The 13933-nt window shown below is 44.1% G+C and overlaps 3 protein-coding genes across 4 annotated transcripts; 1 reads left to right on the top strand and 2 right to left on the bottom strand.

The window, feature by feature from the left end:
* The first annotated feature begins 53 nt into the window (after positions 1-53).
* LOC6632577 (zinc finger protein 62) lies at positions 54-4997 on the top strand. Its single transcript, XM_002056706.3, has 2 exons — positions 54-1559; positions 1617-4997. Exons 1-2 carry the CDS (start codon positions 339-341, stop codon positions 4248-4250), a joined length of 3855 nt encoding a protein of 1284 aa, XP_002056742.1. The 5' UTR covers positions 54-338; the 3' UTR covers positions 4251-4997.
* A 353-nt stretch (positions 4998-5350) lies between these two features.
* wkd (TBC1 domain family member whacked) lies at positions 5351-10839 on the bottom strand. 2 transcript variants are annotated; one of them, XM_015170729.3, is made up of 4 exons: positions 10405-10839; positions 7231-7471; positions 6793-7157; positions 5351-6738 (listed from the first exon to the last, which is right to left on the bottom strand). In XM_015170729.3, the coding sequence occupies exons 2-4, from the start codon at positions 7435-7437 to the stop codon at positions 6204-6206; spliced, it is 1107 nt and encodes a 368-aa protein (XP_015026215.1). In that variant the 5' UTR covers positions 7438-7471; positions 10405-10839; the 3' UTR covers positions 5351-6203. The 2 variants fall into 2 exon arrangements, with proteins under 2 accessions (XP_015026215.1, XP_002056741.1); XM_002056705.4 differs by having other exon boundaries at positions 5353-6738; positions 7231-7451; positions 10405-10838.
* A 167-nt stretch (positions 10840-11006) lies between these two features.
* LOC6632575 (GPI ethanolamine phosphate transferase 1) lies at positions 11007-13642 on the bottom strand. Its single transcript, XM_032433967.2, has 2 exons — positions 12846-13642; positions 11007-12787 (listed from the first exon to the last, which is right to left on the bottom strand). Exons 1-2 carry the CDS (start codon positions 13576-13578, stop codon positions 11010-11012), a joined length of 2511 nt encoding a protein of 836 aa, XP_032289858.1. The 5' UTR covers positions 13579-13642; the 3' UTR covers positions 11007-11009.
* Between the last annotated feature and the right edge of the window lie 291 nt (positions 13643-13933).

The raw sequence follows: 13933 nt of genomic DNA, 5'->3' as shown, positions 1-13933 counted from the left end.
TCGACAACAGGCACTCCGTTCATAAAACAACGCCGTCATCAAAACGATTATACGCGGCTTGCAACTCTGCGACGCCGCAAACAAAATGGCTCTGATTTTTGCAGACTAAAAAAGTTTCGTTTTGAATTTTCGCAATTTAAAATGGCAATAATTTGACTGGAATAAAACTGCTAAAATGCAACTTGCGATGGACGTGTTTGCGAGTAAAAATAAGATGATACAGCCAAAATTGTTGAATTAAAATGGTGTCGAAAGTGCGTGACTGAGATTTGAATACGAAAACTAGTTCTTACAAAACTGCACGCACACACGCACAAGCTGCGGACAGCATCCCAAAAATGGAAGGTATGGACCTGTGGACGTCCATGTTTTCAGCCGATTTCGAGGAGGGCGATGGTGGGATAGAGAGTCACGATAACGGTAACAGCGCGCTGGCAGACGAGTTTATGGGCGAAGAGGAGGAGGATGAACAAGAGGCTGAAGAGGATGAGGGAACGGGGGAAGACAGAGACAGCAAGCGAAAAGGACACGAGCCCGATGACGATGCCATATTTGATTTTGAACTAGAGCCAATTGTTAGCATTGCGGAACCAGAACCGGAACCTGTGCCAAGACCAGCGGTCCCTTTGGCGCCACCAATGCCAGCGGGTCCAGCCATCCGACCACAGCACCGCCAATCGTTGCCAGCATCGTTTGGCTCCCAGTTGATAGTGGGTCGCGGGGGTGCAGGCGTTCCACCCACACGGCCAACGACCTCACAAATCAATGCAACCGATGAGAACGGCGTGCCTATTAATTATGAGCTAGGCGTTATCTATATATGCCCCGCCTGTGGCGCTGAATATCGGCAGCAGGACATGTGGAAGCGTCATATGAACCAGATGCATCAGTATAATACGCGACGGGGTCTCAATTTCGTGGCCATTGATAAGCTGTATCATCGGTGCTTGGAATGCAATAAGCGCATCGCAATGCACAGTCGGGAGAATCTTTTGAAGCACAAGTTCACCCATTTGCCATACCGCTGCACCAAGTGCTACATTTGTAAGCGCGAGTACAAATACAGGCAGGACCTGATGGTGCATTTGCGCATGGTGCACTGTGACGAAGTGGTGGCCATGATGCGCGGCGGTGATGCCAGTGCCGGACGCAAGACACGTGTGCGGGAGCCGCGCATTGAGCAGCATCACGGACCCTACGGGCCGGAACATGACGAAGACGACAGCATAGAGGTCAAGAATGAGCTGATGTTCGAGGCGGAGGGCAGCATGCAGACAGCTGATGAGTCCAACATTGGACTGGATGATGAGCACAGTCGCAGCTCCAGTCAAGCGGCTAAGAAGAAGCGCGCCACTGCTGTGGTTGGCAATGGAAGTGGAAGCGGTGCAGCAGATATATGCGAAGATTATATACATTATATGTGTCCCGACTGCGGCACCGATTGCGATACGCACGCCCAATGGAGTCAGCATATTGAATTTGTGCATGACTATGTCAGTCGGCGAGGGTTGAACTTTCGGTGCGTGGACATGCAGATGCAGTGCCTCGAGTGCAAGCAGGTAAGCAATTAGTGGGTATTGGAAAAATTGCCATTTATAATCGTTTTCTGTGTTTAGTTTGTCATTCCAAATACGATAAAGACGCTGCGTGCGCACAAGTTTAGCCATTTACCTCAACCGGAGTGGATGCGCTGCAAGCTGTGCTATCAGGGCTATACGGAGCATCATGAGCTGCTCACGCATCTACTGAAGCAGCATAATTTGGAAACCCTAATGCCTGACAAGGAGGAGGAGCAGTCTTTGGCCACAGCCGGTGCGGGTGATGAGGGCGAGGATACTCCAGGCATTGGCGGCGATGAGGAATCTCAGTTGCAATGGGACGATGTGCCGCGTCGTGGTGGTCGCATTGGCAGCGATGATATGTACGAGCCGCATATTGATTATCTGTGCCCGCAGTGCGGCAGGGAGTTTATAGAGAAAAAGCACTGGCGTACACATGTTGTGCAGGTGCACGGCATGAACGATCTGGCCAAGTTGAATTTCGAGGTGATTAACGATCGCCAGCTGAAGTGCACCGAGTGCGATAAGATCATAACGAATGCCTATGGCATACAGAATGCCCAGCAGCACAGAATAACGCATTTGCCCTATAAAGCGTACGCAAGATGTCGTAAATGCCATAAGTCCTACACTGATCGCAAGGGTCTGGTCAAGCATTTGGCCACATACCATCGCGTCGGCTATGAACCACGCAAAGCGGGCGCCGTACTAAGCACAGGCACAGGATCGGTCATGGCCTTAAACCCAGCCAAATCACAAACGCCGCGCAAACAAATTGTTACTGTGGCCAACGAAACCTATGAGATTATATATTTGGATGAGGAGCAATCACCGCCAAGTAATAACAATATTAATGAGGAGAATGACTTTGGAGAGCAAATGCAGGCGGATGATGATGATTATGCCACCATAGGCAGCACCAGCGGCAGCATGGGACGCCAGCAGCCATCAATTGCCGCTGCTTCCGAGTCACCTAATCCCAATCGCTACAAATGCGTGGACTGCGGCTCACTGTTTGCTACGCAGGCGGCGCTGAAGACACACATCAGCGAGGAACATGATTTCATGGACACACAGTATAGCGCCAAAAAGTTTGATAATGCGGAGCCCTTAGAGGAGGAAGCTCCAGCTGCGCCTATTGCCGTGACGACAGCAGCCACTGCTTTGCCCGTCAAGAACAGCGCCGGCGCCTCTACCATAGAACAGAATTATATATTCCTGTGCCCGTCATGCGGCAAGGCCTACAAGACGCAGTTCGAGTGGCGACGTCACATCAACGAGGAGCACAATTTTGACAAGCGACAATACTTAAATATGCGCCAACTGGACAAGTATCGCTATCAGTGCACTCTGTGCAAGGACATTGTGTGCAATTCGAAGCTGAAAGGCCTGCAGGATCATCATTTTCGGCATTTGCCTTATCGCCTATATCTGAAGTGTCTGGTGTGTGGCACCTGCTACAATCATAAGCCCAACATTGCTGCACATCTGCGTACACGACACAACATTTACGAACGCGAGTCCTCGTGGCGTGAGCAACCACCCAAGACTCAAAATGGCTACGAACAGCTCAAGTATAAGGATAAGGATAGGGACATGCAAACCATGGCAGGCACCAGCTCAGGATCACCAACGCCGGGCAGCAGTCGCACGCTCAAACCGCAACCGGGTGTGCTGCCAACGCGTCCCGCTGGCCTCAATACGTTGGAGGACAGCATCTCGTATCATAATGCCGTGGATCTGGACTTTATTACCTACTATTGCCCCAAGTGCAACAAGAACTTTGATTCGCACGCCTTCTGGCGCAAACACATTGTCGAGCAGCACAACTATAACAGTCGGCAGGGCCTGAACTTTCGCCAGATTGACAATCATCACTATTTGTGCCTGGAGTGCTATAAGCGTGTGACTGTGACTCACACCAAGGGGGCAATTGGGCAACTGCAGTCGCACAAGTTCCGGCATTTGCCGTATCGCTCCTTTAAGTGCCTGACCTGTAGTGGCGAGTTTGTGCGCAAGCAAATGTTCTTCAAGCATTTGAATCGGGACACCAATCGATGTGACAACAAGCCAATGAGTTGCCAGGATAATGATGAGGATACAGGGGAGCAGCCGGACAAACCAGTTGCCGTAACCGTTAAGGCGGCACTTGATGGCGCCACGTATCGTTTGATGTGCCCGCAGTGCGGTGATGGCTTCACCACCAGCAGCAAAGCGCTCTGGCGGGAGCACATAAATATTTATCATGGTCTGGGTAAGCGCGATCTGCTGCATATGCGTAAACTGGGCGAGGAACTGTATCGCTGCACAGACTGTGAAGTGCAGCTGCAGACCAAACAGCTGCGCGTGCTGCAGCAGCATCGCTTCCAGCATTTGCCCTATGCCGCCTACATACGCTGCCAACTGTGCGAACAGCAACAACCGCCGGATGGACTGACTCATGGTGCGGCCGCTGCCGGATTACATAGTATGCGCGAGCTGCAGCAGCATATGCGAACCGAGCACCCCAATGTGGCGGAGCATGATGACCAAATGCTAGCGCTGCTGGAGGAGGAGGAGGTGGAAGATGTTCAGCAGGCGGTGGTTAACAGTGAGACGTCGGAGAATGGTCCATATATGCCATTACCGCCGCATTTGCTGGACGATGATGTCGAGGACATAGAGTTCGAGGATCAGTATCTGCTGGGCTAAGCTCTGGCCAAAACTTGCCAACCCAGTGATAAACAGAATCTACAAGTCTACCAACAGGGGACACACTCACAATTAAATATATATCTAGACATATATATATATTTCTAACTTAAGTATTTATAAATAGTTTATATCACTCATTTTACATACACATTGTAATTTCATCTAGAATTGTCATCTCAATAATTAAGTAGATTTACTCAGAAGGTATTTATTATTTTCTCCTAATCCCACTCAAGAACCCCAAATCGTTAATTTTAAACCACTTAGGAGTTCGTAACGTTTAACTTATCTATGAAATTATTATGAGATTTATAAATTTACTACTGTATATTTATTAGAAAGCGTACAACCTTAACTTTGAGTCTGGAATGTAGTTACACGATTAGTATGATTCTCATGATACAGTGATCGCTCGTTAAGTAGTTCAATTTTAGATGTGGTTTTAATTTGCATAAAATTGTTATTTTTGGCACAAGGAATAACAATTAGTAATATAACATTCTGATCCTTCAATTAAAAGACAAAGGTAGGACAATTATAAATTATTAATTTTTTAAAGCAGTCTTGCGATTTTCTATTCTGGACTAGTGTTCCCATTTCGGAGCGAGCACTGTATCTGTTTACTTTAGTGATTTTCGGCTAAGGCACCTTTACATTTCCTTCCGCCCTTTGTTTAAATCTTATCTGTATCGTTTAGTTAAAATACTAAAAATAAATAAGTAAATTGATCATGACATACTCGAATCTTCAGTTTTATTATTGCGAACTTTTTTTTACGGAATTGGTAAAAGTTGGATTGTTACTTTTGAACCAATTGGGTTTGTCAAAAAATATATATGCTGTATTTAACAGCTGCAATTTAAAGTGGCGCCAATGTTAACAGTTTTGTGTAATGTTAAAAGATTTAATCATGAAGTGATGGCACGAAAAGTGCAACTTTCACAAATTATAATCAACATTTAAAGAAAAATTATAGTCTTTACAAAATCGATCTTTGTATGATTGGAGTCTCTATATATAACCATTATACAAGTTTGCTGCCTGGTAACAAAATAATCGATGGATCTTTTTAAAGACAGACATCCAAGCTCAAGTCATATAAAAATCGAACGACGCATGGTTTTTGTGGTTTCATTAGTAATAGTATTTTCATTTATTTTTTTTTTTTCATTAATAATTTCGACTAACGACCCCTTATAACTCCCCCACAAAAGTGTTTTTCAATTTAATATGTGTATGTGTCTATATATATATATATATCAACGACATATTTGCATTTGTTAAAAACAAACCGAAGAAACAGTTAAACATTTAATAGTAAAATAATACATATATATAAATCAATATATATATAGTATATTTGTAATACAGATCGAGAATGCATGTGTCATTGCAGCTGCCAATGAAATGTGATTGTAATTCAATTTAATATGATAATAATACGATATGTTTACGGTTTTATAGAACGCTAAATCTAAAATTGATTCTTCATTTGTTTTTGTTTAATTTTTTGTAATACAATAAATAATAATAAATACTTTTAAAAAGCATAAACAAATTGCACGCACATAATAATTGCAACTACTTGTTAAAATAATGTAAATTAATAAAATACAAATTAGAACAAATATTTTCTTATTTAATATTAAAAAAAAAACGGTTGTTTTCTTTTGCCAAATACATTATTGTATGCGCATGGAATGAAAGTTAGCTAATTGACTGTTGTTCAAACAGTTTTTCATTGTGGTTTTTCCCCATAATCGTTTCGAAGTTTACATGTTGTCAGTTCCTTTTCTTTTGTGCACGCCATTCTCATTATTCGACTTTGCAATTAGAATTGTTTTTTATATAATATATAAAACTTATGCATTTTGTGTGTGTCCGTTTAGTAACAATTTGTTGCTGTTTCTTGCAGTAGTAGTAATTGTTTTTTTTTCTTATTTCGAAGCCTCACAGCGTGGGCATATTGCGCCTGCCATTACTGCTGCTGGTGCTGGCATCTCCGCTACCCGCTGCTCCGTCCTGTTGCGCCTTTTGCTTGGCACGTCGCACCTTCTGACGCGTATGCTCTATTTGAAAGTCCTCGACACGTAAATTGAGCCGCATCATATTGTTTATGATGAATTCCTCCTCCATAATGTGCTCGGGCGGGGAGCGCAACACAGCGAGCGTTTCACACAAGCCTGTGCACGTTTTGCGCACCTTGTGCCGGCTGAGCGAGGCGCCAATGATGACCAGGGCCACCTTGAAGATGACGCGAATGCCCTCCGCGAGAAAGCAATCCCAGACACGTAAGAGCGTCTCCCAGGGCAAGGTGCGAGTCATGGCGCACAGAAACCAATCGGTCATATAAAGCAGCGGCTCCACTTTGTGCTTCTGCAGATGACGATAAACGGGCGGGCAGGTTTTCTTAAGCAGGCCCTCCAATATGCCCGCATCGTTTTGTATCACCTCGAGACCAGGTATAAAATAATCCTGCAAGTAACTGTACGGGAATGAGCGGTTGTTTTAATTGAGATTTTTGAGTTGGACTACTTACACATCACATACGCTTACAAATACCCAAAAGGCATCCTCTGCCGGCAAATGCATCAATAGGAATGCGGCTATTGGAGCTTGCGCTTGACAAAAGCCCACCTTGGGATTATATATCGAATAGGCCTTCAGCACATTGAATAGCTCGATTTGGCCCACCTTCTGCTCGTCGAGAAACATTTCGTGAAACGGAAACTGACGATGTTTATCCTTTTTGATCTCCTCTATGGTCGAGGGATTGCCCGGCTTCTTGAGCAGCTCCACGTATACATTTGGATTCTTTTTCTTCAGCAAATACGCGCCGGATAGATAAAACCAAGCCCTGGGACGCACAGATTTAGGTATCCCCTTGCGGCATCTGTCGCGTATCTGTGAAAGTAGTGGGATTTCGATTGGGTACATTGGGATATATTGGGATTTTTGTTTTATATGGCTCACCAACCTTTTTATAGTTCTTGGACATATAAATGGACCAATTCTCAATCATATAAAGCCATTTCTTTTCTCGCGCTATGATTTGTGCCTTTGATAGCGGCTCTTTGGGTTTGTCGGTGCGCTGGAATCCGCCATAGAAACCATTGCGATCGGGGCAACTGGACACTGTGGAGCATAGCGAGATGGTATCCAAAGCGCGCGGTGGCGTTGCCATCTGTGTCGAATGTGCTGGGCAGAACGATATCAAACTAAATCCATAAATTATTACAAAACTAAAATACGCCCACATTAAAGCACGTAAGACTGAACTTATCGATATTGCTCAACAAGAATATGCCCTGTATTAAACTCCCTATTAAACATATTGGTTGATACACAATACAAAGAATTCTTCTTTCTAATCAAAACTGTCCAAAAATTCATTTATTTGATTATAATACAAATATAATCTTTAAGAATGTGTATATTTATATTTGCCTAATTTAGATTTCTTGCATAAGCTTATTATGCCTGGCTTACATAAGGGTACAGGGTATAGAAAGAAAAACAGCTTAGCTTATTTCTAAGAGCGTGTAGGCGGACTGAGAGGGCGGCTATGAATAGAGAGAGAGAGAGAGGGAGAGAGAGAGAGGTTGCGCACCCAAGTACTAAAACATAAGACAATTTGCATTAATAATCTGATGTTTGTATCTGCACAATAACAAAACTGCGCAATTAAGTGCGATCAACGTGAGTTTGACAATCTCTCAATCATTCTCTCAATTTGGTTCGTTTAGCACAACTTGGGCAAAAATTACTCATAAATAGTATATAGAAAAATATGTATGCATACAATCTATTCGGTTAACTCGCGAGATATGATTGTTATTGTTTATTTATAATATTAACTTATCAGAAGATAACTTAGATAATATTGCACCTTGAATATTTGTTTTTTTTTTTTTTAATATTTTTATTTTATTTATATGCCCACCTCATTCGATTGAGCTGCAGCAGCTCCTCCAAGCTGGCGCTTCTTTTTCTGTGATGCACGCGGATTAATGGAACCATCGTAACTAATTGCACATTCGCCTATGCGAAACCTAAAAGCCCAAACCAAATTGACGGACGGACAGACAAAAGGACAGACACAAGAACAGGTGGCACAACTGTTTTAGTTAGGGAACCACTATATATATGTATATAGGTACCATACCAATGTAAATTAGTCAGCAAAGGTTTTGAAAAGGGGAATAGTAACGCATAAAATATAGAACACAGAGTTCCATTGATCTACGATACGTGATTCAATACATATAAACTGTTAGTTAATTCAATTTTCTAGTATAATACAAGAATTTGAAGTACAGTGATCAGAAAAACAAACAAGTAGTATTAAAAAGCAAGCATTTGAGCGATATGTGGTTTTGTAGTAAGTGTTGAGTTAACAAAAATTCAACATGTTGCAGTATTAAATAATTTGTAAGTGAAGTTAAAGTTAAAGCTCAAGTCAAAGTTGGAGCTGAATAAAATGAAGAGGTTCTAGTCGGGAGCTCCTGACTAGGGAATACCCTGAACCCTCTTATTCCAACACGAAATGAAGTTCGCGCAACGCGCTCGTTTGAAGTAATAAAGATAAATAAAAACAAAAATTTCCCTGGCAGGGTTCGCACTTGCAATTGAACACATTGCTTGCTGACGACTCTACTAAACAGCTACACCAGCCAAAAAAAAAAGTTCCACCGGTAGGGCTCGAACTCGCGACAGAACGCACCACTTGCTGTGTCTTTACTCAACAGACATAGCAATCATTGTGTGTTGAGAAAAAAAAAACACGAATTAAAATAGCAGCACAGAAAACAATCGAAACTGCAATGCTGTTGATAGAATTCAAAGCAGACGCGCATTAATGTGTGTGTGTACATGAATACAGAAATTCTTGCAATTCGCGCTAGCTGCCCCATCCAATTGCGCAGTAAAACATAACTTTTGCTTTTTCTTAACCGATCTTAATGAATGTTCAGGTATATATATCCTTCTGCCTGTTACACACATTTGGATTTTGCACAAATTCAATATACCCTTATACCCATTTTTAATGGGTTCAAGGTAAAAAAATATATATAATATTCTAGAAGCAACATATCATGTTTGGTGACTCTAGATCTTAATTTTTACCCAATTTTCTTAAATAACATTATGTAGTTATCAATTCTTATCGATTGCTTGGAAACGGAGTAAGTTATCTATTATCGGAAACGCACTCGATCTGCGCAGGCATTAGGAGCACCTACATCTAATTTCAAGTATCTAGCTCTTATAGGTTCTGAGATCCTTGCGTTCATACATACGGACAGATGGTCGGACGGACAGAAGGACAGACGGAACGACAGACACACAGACGGACATGGCTAGATCGACTCGGCTATTGGTGCTGATCAAGAACATATATACTTTATGGGGTCGGAGATGCTTCCTTCTGCCTGTTACATACATTTGGATTTTGTACAAAAACATTTCAATGGGTTCAGGGTATAAAAAGGAAGCGCGAGTGTGGCCACGCGACCTCTTATGAGTTACTTTTCCAGTTGGACGCCGGAAGCTCCAACTCAAATTCCAGCTGTCGCCTAAGCTCACGTTGCAGCTTGAGTTTGCGTTGATAATGACAGGCGACTAACTAATTGGGGCAACTGTGTGTGTAACTGGCTTTAAGTGCCCACTGAATGCTTAATTGCAAAACAAAAAGCGAGTAAACGAGCGCAAGAAAGGAAAACAAACAAAAGTGCAAATGCAGCAGCTGCAGGGCAAAAAGAAAGTCACTGCGACACAATTCTGATGGGAATCGCGAGGCTGGCGAGGTCGTGTTGTTACTATGCTTATCAACACTAAATATTTCATAGCTCTAGTTAGACCAAGTAAGTTTGAAGGTTTCATTGAGTAATATAAATACACATACACATTCATACGTCACAGAAGCGGCGGCCCACCCACCAAAAGCTCTCGCTTTGCTCTTGGCTGCCATTTTGCCTACGCGCTCCAAAAACAAGTGTCACTGTGTGCTACTATGGCGGCTGTGATTGCTTTTCTATGAGTGTGTGCGTACAATACTGAGCAATTGTTATTATTAACAGCACGCCACCCTCAGCCACCTCGCCCCCTTCCCCTTACTAATTTCACACATTCACGTACACTTTTTGCTTACCTTTCGGTCTGCTTGTTCTTGTTGGTTGTTGTTGTTGTTTTTGTTGTTTGATGGAACTGAATCGTTGCCGTGGAATGCGCAATAGTTGTTTTCACGTTTAACTTTCTATGCTTTCTTACGTTTTTCGTTTCGTTTTACACACACACACACACTGCGCCCGCACAAATGTGTTGCATTTATTGTGTTGGTGGAAACACTGTTTTCCAATTAGATGTTTGTTTATTTCCTACATAAACTGGAAAGGGAGAGGTAGCCATCGAAATAAGAGTTGCTTTGTTCTTCCATTTGGTTAATTGGCTACGGTTATATGCGTTTACAATTTGTTTAACCGCACCGTTTGGTTTGGCACAAAATTATTTGTTAATTTGGCAAATTTTTGACAATATATAGCTTTGTGTGGAGCTGCGTGTTGCGCGATATGAACAGCCGAGCAATAAGAGATGACATATCGTTCGCCTTTGTGCGAGTGCAGCATTGCATAAATATCGATAATACGATAAGTGTCAGGTGTCGATTTAACATTACCAGAAATATGTTATAAGTTAACAGATCTTTTCCGCGCGCATTATTGGTGCCAACATGAAGTTGTTTAATAGTACATTATTTTAATAGATATGCACGCTCCATTTGGGCAGCTGTGGCGTTTCTATTGCGTGTTCGCCCAGCATAAAATGCGCCAAATAACATAGCAGCAGCAAAAAAAACGGTAAAGCTTGCACAAAACTAAAATGGAGAAAGGAAACCAAATCCTCCCACCAGATGTATCCAGAGCGCACATGAAAAAGGAAAACAAGCGCCATGACATTGCACATGATGAGCAGTCTGCGGAAGATTTCTTGTCGATATGGCCAAGCAATCTCGCAATTGGCACAAATGATGACGAGCAGTAGCAGAATCGGCAAAAGGAGCTTCAGAGCAATCAGGGCTCCATTGACCAGCACCGAGTAGCAACCAAAGTTCGCGAAACGCATATAGAAGCGAAATCTGTCCACTGCCTTTATGTTGCCAATAACAAACAAGGAGTAGCAGCTATAAAGCAGCATGTACATTGCCAGTGTGATATTTCGCCTGATTCCAGCGCCGTGCTCCTGTTTAAGGCGCAGCGCCAGTTGCAGTTCCATAGTCAGCAGTTGTATGACTAAGGACTCGTAAGATGTACAGATCAGTGCATACAACGTGCTTAGATTGTAGACGATGACCTCGAGGCCTTGCTGTCGATAATACGGATAAAAGACATAGCATGCATACGCACGGGCGATCAGGTGCAACATCCGCGCCTGCGAACTAAACAAGACATGTAGCGCAGCCGTGAGCAGCACAAGGCCATTGCAAATCAGCGAACGTCTGTGCAGGGCTGAGGCCCAGTGCAGCGAGCGACAGACAAGGGGACGTACAAAGGTAATCAGCAGACTAACTAGAAGCCAATTGCGTTGCCAATAGCCCAGCGCCGGCGGCAGCCAGGATAATGCTGTTAGCGCGCAGACGTGCAATAACCAGAGGAAAGCGCTGCGGGAGCGTTGCATAAGTGCGCAGCGATTGTGGTAGCAGGCGAAGCCTAGGTAAATGAGCGCTATGAAGCGGCGAAAAAAGAAGCCAACGACACAACAAAGCGCCATTAGCATGGATAAGAGCTGGTGCCTGGTCACGCGACACTCCACGTTTGTTTCCATCGCCCGCGTCCAGAGCAGGGTAGGCAGCAACAGCAAGCCACTCGTCAGCCAGGGCACACGCTGGAGCAGCACAAACAGAAGCAGCAGAAGCATGACTAGATGCAAAAGCGCCCTGCACAGCAGCAGCTGCAGACCGCCCCAATTGGCTGTCGGAACGCCGCACAATTGCAGCAGCCAGCCCAAGAAAGCACATGCGCTGGCAAGAAGCAATCCACGACGATAATAATGCACATAGTAATCGATGCACTGTAGCACCGTGGGCATAAGATTGCCGCTGTACTCCGTCAGCGTGAGGAAGCGTTGCTGGCGCCACAACAAATTGGCGTTGTTCAGGAATGACTTTAGCAGCTGTTCGTTTAGCCAATGGCTGGGCATCAGGTTGGACAGGAGACCACGACTATGTTGGTGCAAGACGTACTGGGCCTGGTTGAGCAACTGCTGCGCGTTGTTGTATGTGGCGTGTGCCTCATGCATGCTGTCATTTAACAGACCCGCGGACAGCTGGCCACGATTGTGTACGGGCGTCGGCAAACCTAATAAGCCGCTCATTAGCGGTGTCAGCTGTATGGACTCAAGAATGTGCAGCGGCAGGCGTTGACCCAGCTCGTTGGCAACAAAGCTGCGACCTGGACCGGCACTGATATGGGCGACACCGGCGCCCCAAAGTACAAATGGTGTTTCCAGCTCCTGATTGCTGCTGCCATTGCTATAACCTGTAATATTGCGGCTTGATCGGATTTGCCCTGTTTCATCTGTTGACTGGTAGCTCACCTTTCTCTGGTCTGCCATGATCGGACGTCAGTAAATAAGCAGTGCGTTGATCAGGAAATGCATGTTCAAATCGCTGATAGATGGTCCAGATCCGACGTTGCGTATAGTTAAGCTGTTCCTGGTACATACGGAATCCAGTTGCCTCCCGCAGGCTCAACAGCTGCACAAAGAACACCACACCCTGAAGATGCTCCAGCTGGGACGCCTTGTTTCGCAGAAAATTTCGGACTGCTTGAAATGCCCACTCGTCCAGTTTGTAAGAGCTAATGCCCAGGCCCGGTATATTCGGTGGATGTGTGTACACTTCATGCACAGCTGGAAAATGTTGCAGCAGATCCGCAGAGCCCCAGGCAAAGCTGCGTGTGCTTCGATTGAAGATGGTGTCAAAGGCGATGCCATGCAGCCCAGCCAGGTAATCCTCATAACGACCCGAGAAGAGCGTCAGATGCGCCGATCGGCATTTGCTGGCCACACGCACACGATTTATGCCCACCTGGCCTTGATGCAGAAAGATCTTCTTCAGCTGAGGCACATTACGGCAGCGTTGTTCAAAGAACACCTTGGCGCTGAGGTCATCGATTACGAAGACCACCAAGCGATCGGCGGGCGCATATCTCAGCAATGTCTTTTGCGGCTCTAAGCCCGTCAGGATCGTGGACTGAAAGTAGATGACGTACACGGAGCTCAGCAGTAGCAGCTGCGCAACGAGTGCATGCCCGTAGGTAATCAGCATTTCGAAAATATTGTGTTTTATATTTCTTTGAGTTGTCAAGAGCTATTATGTCAGTATGAATAATTTTTGAGCTAAAATGTTGCTCTGTTTACTTTTGTTTTCTTCCTGGTCACATTTAAGCTTCTTTGATCTAACAAAACTTAACTAGTGCTATTTTTATTTAGACCCCGCCTGTGCATGGAAATACGTCAGGTACCCTGGTACACAGTACACATTACACATATTGTTTCGACTTATAGATGTTATATAAAAACTAGGGCTTAGAGGCCTACGCATAACAGGTACAAAAGACCTTAAAGATTGTTGTTCTATAAAATTCTTTAATTTTTTAAGTTTTAGTTGCTCAATAATATAA

Source organism: Drosophila virilis, chromosome 2, assembly GCF_030788295.1.
Source record: "Drosophila virilis strain 15010-1051.87 chromosome 2, Dvir_AGI_RSII-ME, whole genome shotgun sequence".
NCBI lineage: Eukaryota > Metazoa > Arthropoda > Insecta > Diptera > Drosophilidae > Drosophila > Drosophila virilis.
The sequence above is the reverse complement of the archived record's forward strand: the minus strand, read 5'-3'. Positions and strand labels throughout refer to the sequence as shown.